Here is a 7,833-nt window from a genome sequence, read left to right as displayed (position 1 = left end):
GTTTTGTATACAAATTTACAACTAAAAACCAAATATAATGTACATGGAAACTTAGGATTTAGGATTTACAAATGATTCTGATTCCAGATCACTATTTAGTATATACAAGGCTCTAATCTACCTAATTTTGCACTTGTCAAAGTCATCAAAGTACAGCTACATGACGTTAAACTGATAGAAAAATCATGATAAGATTAAGAAACCCGGATTTCTGCAAATATAAGATGTAAAAAAATCAGGGTCAAACTCAAATGGTGAATTGCGTGGGTAGATGATGAAGGTTTTGCACAACAGGGATAGGGATAGGAAGCTTGTCACTGTCACAGTCACTGTTCCGGCTTTTGTGCATTTGTTTTTGTACCGCTTTTATGGCGGCTACTCTAGCGGCATTAGCCGCCCGATTGGCGGATGTCACCACATTGTTCACTTTTTGGTCCATTTTTTCTGATGCATCATATTCATATGCTTTCTCTGCTGCCCTTCGTGCTTCCTGATAAAGTAGATAACAATAAGGATAACACACGCTATAAATCCATTGGTGATGGGTGTGATTTTGTAGATTACCTGAACAGCATTAACAACTTTTGAACGATATTCAGTGACAGTTGATACAGGACATACTATATTCTTTGAGCTTGGAACATCAAGAACGCCATTTTGCCAGTGCCCAGATTGCGTTTCACCATTTCTGAAAGTGTACACTCCGAATCCTTGCCTTCTTCCTTCATGCCATGATCCTTCGTATCTATGTCCATTTGCAAAATTATACACTCCAAATCCATGCATTTTGTCAGCGAAATACTCTCCAGCATATGTATCCCGATTCCTACAAACGGAAACGACCACTTGAAACTTGAAATTCCCATACAAGAACAATCAAATGCATATAAAAGTATGGTGGTCCAAGTGATTGATGATGTTACCTGAAATGGTAATAACCAAGACCATGTTTAACGCCCCATTTGAACGCGCCTGCATACCGACCACCATCTTCACAGCAATGAACACCACATCCATGGCTGCGACCATTAGACCATTCACCGGAATAAACATCTCCGGTATAAAACTTGTATACACCGAGGCCGTGTCTTAACCCTTGTCTATACTGGCCTCTGTATCGGCTTCCCTTCACCCACGTTTCGACTCCATAACCATCGTACATTCCGTCAACCCAATCGCCTTCATATCTCCCACTCATGTAATAATAATAAACACCACAACCAGAACACTTACCCTTATGAAACTCACCTTCGTAGACATCGCCATTACTGTATGCTTGCACCCAACACCCGGAATTCACTCTTTTTTTGTTCCCTTTTGGCTTTGATCCGATTGACCAGAACACCGGCAATGGAGCTCTGGCAGAATGGGTGGAGGAATATAGCTTAATTGGGAAGGATCTAGCGAGTAGTGTTCGGAGGGAAGGGAGCTGAGGGAGGCCGAGATTGAGGGAGAATAACAGTGCAGCCGAGAATGCAAAAGCGGATAGGAAATCGAGCACGTAAGATTGGCTTGGGTGAGAAACTAAGAAGTAGAAGAACGGGAGAGATAACAGAAGGATTAATCGTATGTGAGATTGAAGACGGCGGAGGTGGCGGAGACGATCGAGGAGGTGAAGCGCAACAGCGCGCTTAGAGTAATGTTTTTCCGGTGAAAAGGGTGAATCCGAAGATAAATTGGTAGTGGTTTGGGGGAAAATTGGCCGTTTGTGTGGTGTTGATTTAGGAGCTGGTGATGAAATTGGAGTAAGATCGATATCAACATCATTGATTACGATTTCGTGTTGATGATTAGGGTTTCCATTTGTCACCGTTGTCGTGAAATTGTTGAAATTATTATTGTTATCATTGGGTGATGGCAAGACTACTAATAAAGAAGACGGTGAAGATGGTGATGGAGGTGAATGGTTGGAAATTGGAGAAGAGAATGCTGGAATGGGATTGAAATCGGAAGAGACACCGCTGCTTTCTTTTCCGATCTGAATTTCAGATATTTTTTGATGCATTACATCCGTGAATTAACACACTACACATACACAGATTGGGTTTTTGCCAATGAATTTGCTCATGCTTGTTGCGAATTCCTGAAGAATCCCTTGAAAATTTCTGGGTCGTCAAAGAAGATTTTGATAAATTGTAGACAGATTTTCGAGAGATTCATAGAAGAAGGAAATCGAAAGCAGAGCGGATTTTGCGTTGAATTGATGGTGGAAGAATGGAGGCGCCATGATTAAGTTTTGAAGAAAAAGAAGCCACCTTTCATTGTTTTCTCTAACATTTTTTTTTGGCAATTAATGTACGAGAAAAATGATCATAGTTATTTGTTTTTTTTAATAGAAATTAGAGTAAATTACCGAAACCGTCCCTGTGGTTTGGTCAAAATTGAACGTTTGGTCCCTAACTTTTTTTTGCACTCGGATCGTCCCTGTGGTTTGATTTTGTTGTGTTTTTCATCCTTATGGTTTGATAAAAATTGCATGTTTGGTCCCTAACTTTATGTACGCAACAAAATAAAACAACAAGGACGATCCGAGTGCAAAAAAAAATTAGGGATCAAACGTGCAATTTTGACCAAACCACAGGAACGATTTCAGTAATTTACTCTAGAAATTAACCAAAATTTAAGAAAATTTCCTATAACAAACGAAATGTCAATATTCAATAATTTTTAACACTTATTATTTTGTAATATTTTTTTAATAATAACATACATATGTCAATTTATTTGTTTATTTATTTTATTTTTAAAATTAAAAAGTCACAAAATACTTATATTTACATATATAAATTATCAAATGTAATAAATATTATATTAAATTACAATATGTTTCTTCATTCCTTATTTTAATATTTTATTTTGAAAAATACTTATTATTTACATTTTAATACACGAGTTTTACATATAGTCTACTATAATAAATAGAGATAATTTTGCCACATGTCAATCTCTAATGAGTTTTGATACTTATCATTTTGTGATATTTTTTAAATAAATAACATACATATATCAATTTATGATTTTTTTTTTCAAGTTTTAAAATTAGAAAGCCACATAATACTTATATTTATATATAGAATACTTATATTTATATATAGAAGTATCAAATGTAATAAATATTATAACAATCTAAAAACATTTCTTAATAAACACTAATATTACTTGGATCACAAAGTTTTATTTATAAAAACAAATAAATATTATAATTATAAAATAATAATAATAGTAATGTATGTTTTGCAATTTTTTAAAGGACTTACACCCGTTAACCCTATTACTTAATTTACACATTTGTCTGTTACGAACCTCTTTCGATCCAAGTGATACCACTTGCACAAAGGTCATTTGGCTATTTTATTTTATATAATTTTCGTTTTAATTCAATTGACAGGTAACAGGTTTAAAACTCAAAAAAAATAAAATAAAATAAAAAATAGAGGTAATCAAGAACGCGCTATCAAAATCAAAATGAAGGCGGGAAACAAAATAACTACTTCAACTACTTCCCAGTTTCATTCAAATAGATCCCTACGGAAGCAACGAAGGTCGTCCAGAGGTCCAATGGACAGAAATCAGTGAATTTTGTTCTAAAACTTGAAATACACCAAACATAATCACTTCTCAGTTGCAATCAGGTAAAATGAATGTCTCGATTAAGTGATTTTTATTGATCTGACATCTCATATTTGGATTAATCGATTATCTCGGGTTTTAAAGTTATTATGATATCATTTATTCGTGATCCTATTGATTTCTATTCGTGTTCTTGTTTGTTAATTATCAATTTCAACCACCAGTGCGATACAGCCAAGATCGCCAGAGTGGGCACCCTAATTTTAGAACTGCAAGGAAAATGAAACACACAAAGTGTTATTTTATTTCATTGTTTGGATAATTAGATGTTCAAGAAACATAATAACATCTTCTGTTACAATTGTAACTGTAATTGCATATTGAAATTGGTATTCTGCCAAAACGCACTCTTTCACTGTATGTAGAAGCCGTACCTTCTTGTTGTTCGCAAACTGTTTGATAAAATGTCTGTGTATGCCTTAACATTTTGTTTGTTATTCTGATTTCTGAATGAAATTTCAGTAAAAGAGGCATGGAGCTGTCCAAGAAAGTAAATGCATCAGAGCATGAAGATGGTGTTGATAAGATCAGTAGCTTACCAGACCCTGTTCTTCAGCTGATTCTTTCAGGTCTTCCAACTACCGAAGAAGTATTTCGAACCAGCATTCTGTCAACACGATGGAAGTATGTGTGGACTTCAATTCCCTCCATTGACATAGATTGTTCTAGATGATCGGAATTTTCAAGGAACAAATTCAAAAAGTTTGTTGATGGGGTTTTAGCAAAGGGTTCCCTTGATTTGGAGAGTGTTCGTTTATGTTGTTCGGACCATTACAGTATGCAGATTGTACAAAAGTGGATTCATGCTGTTGTTAAGAGAAACATTAAACAACTTCACTTGTTGTTTTGCTGTGGGCATTGGCTTAAAAGTATACATTTGCCCGATTGTCTTATGACTTGTGGTTCATTAGAGGTATTCAGGTTGTATTTGTACAAACGGCGTTTAAATTTTTTCAAGTTGACAGGGTTTTCAGGACTTAGGGTTCTTGAGTTGAACAATTTTGTGTTAGCATACGACTCTGTGTACGTATATGATTTTCTCAAAGGGTTGCCATTGCTTGAGGAATTGAGTTTGATAGACTGCATGATGAAGAAACTCATGTTTCTTTGTATTTCATGTCCGAATCTGAAGAATCTCAGACTTGATAACCGGAATATCTCAGAGTTGTATAATATTGAGAGTATCTGTGGTTGCATAGAGATTGTTTGCCCAAAATTGGTGTTTTTTGAGTTTGGAGCTTTTAAAGCTTATAAGTATATCTTCAAAAGTCTGGTTTCATTGAAGAAAGCTGTGATTCATCCTGAAGACTTTCCATATGAATATATGGAGCGCAAGTTTCGGGGAAATGGTCTTTTAGAATCTTTGTCCACCAGTATTGACATCTTCTGTTTCTCATTATATCCCTCAGGTAGTTGCTTATTCTCTTTATTTATAAATCTTCATTTTAGTTAAAAATGTGTATGCATTGTAAATTGTGATAACATATTAATTATCCTTGAGTTGTGATAAAACATGCAGTTGTACCTAATCTCAAAACATTGGAGCTAACCACAGGAATTCATGATATCCCCATAATCAGTAAACTCATCAGATTCCTCACACGTCTTCCTCAATTGGAGTCTCTCAATTTGATCATTGAAGAGGTATTCTGACTATTCTCATATAATATCTGCTTATAGCTTATCAAATCAGTAAAATAAAATAATCTGGTGTCCTAAGGTGCTTAAAGGCTTACAACCTTGTAAATCTTTTTATTTATTTGTAATATATTGAACTGTATTAATTGTTTTTACAGTTATAAGAAAATTAGACAAAGAAGTTTTTTTCCAGGTTGACCTATTCTTACAAGACACGTTTCAATCAAATTTATATTTTTGAACCCATTATATTATGTGTCTCATCATCTGACCCATTTTGCCACGTAGGCATTTAATAGGAGATACACAAATCTCAGATAGACTTTAGACAAAATTTCATCAACCCTAGACACAAGTTTTAAGCAAATTTATTATTATTATTATTATTTTTGGAGTGAAAAGGATTCCAACTTGGGACATTTGCATTATCCTAGTAATATGAAAAAGCAATTGAGCCCACTAAATACAATTTCCAAGAATTCACCTCAACATGAAAACTTAATCTTCTTTTCTATGATGATCTAGAAATGTTTTTCTCTGGGAAGACTGGAAGTTGGATGAAGCTGAAAGAAGAGGAATCTTGACACGTCATCTGAAAAGAGTCGAGTTTCTTAATTTCTATAAGGAAAAGCTAATACTTGATTTAGTGCGTTGTTTACTAGAGCATGGAATTGCATTGGAGGAAATGGTTTTTAGATGGGATTGTGATGAAGCCGAGTTCCATGAGAGGTCAGTGGAGACTATGAATCAAGTCTCAAAGTTTCACAAAGCTTCCTCAACTGTCAAACTGGGTTTTCTTAATGAGATCAGTTATTATCAGCTTTCTGGTAAACCGTAAGTAGTACCTACCTATTCATGTTACAAGGTAAATAGATTTCTTGATCTCATGTGATTTGTATGTTTGTACCACATGACTTCATGTTGCTTCATTTTAAGGACAATTGTGTTGGGAGATGTATTAAAATTTGGGTTAAATGCACATACTAGTCAATAGCTACATGTTTGAGGCTGATTTTAATCTTGTGAAAAAAATTATGAATCTGACCCATTACTCAATCCAACTACTTGACCTCGATAAATATTTACAGATATGGTTATGGAGTTATGGTATGTAGAACTAGGTGTCCACAATATTTTGACACTTTGTTGTGAATGGTAATGTCTAACATCATCATTTGGTATAACTAGGTATCACATGTTTATGTTGTCTTTTTTCTTTTCCTTCTCATCTCTTCATTTAAGTTGCCTCAAAATACAATCTTTAATCATGTGTATACAAGATTGTAATTCACATTGACTAGTAATGTTAGGTCTCCGGTTAATAATTATGTTAAAATCTTTCGCATCCAAGCAAGATAGATAAATAATCTGTTTCAACAACTTTCTAGTTGATTTTGAAATAAATCTGTGAACTTTGCTAATTGTAATTGTTAAACTGATGAATCAATACATATCAAAATCCATCTGTGTGGTAAATAAAACATATAGTGTTCTACCTATGAAGCTGTTTACTTTTGCGGGAATATTGTATCCTTGCTACTTCCATTTCTTAAACATCTACAATTTGATAAGAAAATTATTATTGTAGTTTAATTGATATCATGTCGTGATAAATACGAAAAATGATAATTTTCCTATGTTGATGGCATTTATGTTTTGGGATAGCACTGATTTAAAAGTATGCGATGTTTAGTAATGATTTTATTGATAATAGCATAAAATAAAGAAAAAGGGGTGGATGCTATCTTTTATTATTGAATTTCTCGAGGACTTTAAAACCTATTTCAAATTTGGTGGACGTGAGTGAATTCTTAAGCATGTCACTTACATCCTGTTATGGTTTAGAATTTTGCAATAATCTATGTTGGGATTTTGTAATAATCCTTTATTGGCCAATCATCTATCAAGTTTTTCTAACTTGTACCCGTTTACTGTTTAATGTTTATTGTGTAATTGATGATTTTGGTTCTTTATTGTAAACCAAGTCTACAAAATGGTGTATGTAATTTGTCCTTGATGATAAACTTCAACTGTTTCAGGGAGAGACCATAATCACCCACGTAGTTCTCAGAAAATTATCATGCTTTGCTTTCGAAATCTGTATGTACTTTTAGAAATCATATTTATTGACTTTTGTCACCATAAAAGTTAATCCAAACACTTTTTTAAAAACTTTATTTACCATCACTATAAGTCAATAAACACTTTTCCTAAAAACATTTTGGAGTTCAAAAAACAACCACTTTGCTCGACCTGACAGCTTTGAAACTAAACTCAAATGGGAAAATGACTTATCATGGTAAAAGTATGTTTCAAAATCATTTAAAAACCAGCATTTAAGTTTGGTATGTTCAAAAAACATCATCCAAGTAAGGTCTTTGTACAAAAAACACCAACAAACTATAAGTTTTGTTCAAATCACACCTACTAGTAACAAGTAACTGGCATATGTATGTATGTGACCAAAAAATATATTGCCTGTAAAAAATAATTAAGGGAAAATAAAAAGTGACATGGCATTCTTACGTGGAGTGAGGGGAAGGACTTAACATTGCGAGTGAAGCA

The 7,833-nt window shown here is 33.8% G+C and overlaps 1 protein-coding gene across 1 annotated transcript; it reads right to left on the bottom strand.

Annotated features, from left to right (window-relative positions):
• Positions 1–2,288, bottom strand: LOC145006466 (uncharacterized). Its single transcript, XM_078965547.1, has 3 exons — positions 924–2,288; positions 565–826; positions 1–490 (listed from the first exon to the last, which is right to left on the bottom strand). Exons 1-3 carry the CDS (start codon positions 2,003–2,005, stop codon positions 248–250), a joined length of 1,587 nt encoding a protein of 528 aa, XP_078821673.1. The 5' UTR covers positions 2,006–2,288; the 3' UTR covers positions 1–247.
• Between the last annotated feature and the right edge of the window lie 5,545 nt (positions 2,289–7,833).

This window comes from Lactuca saligna, chromosome 7 (assembly GCF_052625555.1).
Source record: "Lactuca saligna cultivar CGN05327 chromosome 7, ASM5262555v1, whole genome shotgun sequence".
In the NCBI taxonomy this organism is placed as follows: domain Eukaryota; kingdom Viridiplantae; phylum Streptophyta; class Magnoliopsida; order Asterales; family Asteraceae; genus Lactuca; species Lactuca saligna.
This window is presented reverse-complemented; position numbering and strand designations above follow the sequence as displayed.

What these genes read in the sequence shown, in the direction of transcription:
- LOC145006466 (XM_078965547.1), bottom strand. Translation starts at nt 2,005, where the DNA reads ATGCATCAAAAAATATCTGAAATTCAGATCGGAAAAGAAAGCAGCGGT. An exon ending in CTTGGTTATTACCATTTCAG is followed by an intron (nt 827 to 923) that starts GTAACATCATCA and finishes TTCCGTTTGTAG; the next exon opens with GAATCGGGATACATATGCTG. An exon ending in AAGTTGTTAATGCTGTTCAG is followed by an intron (nt 491 to 564) that starts GTAATCTACAAA and finishes CTACTTTATCAG; the next exon opens with GAAGCACGAAGGGCAGCAGA.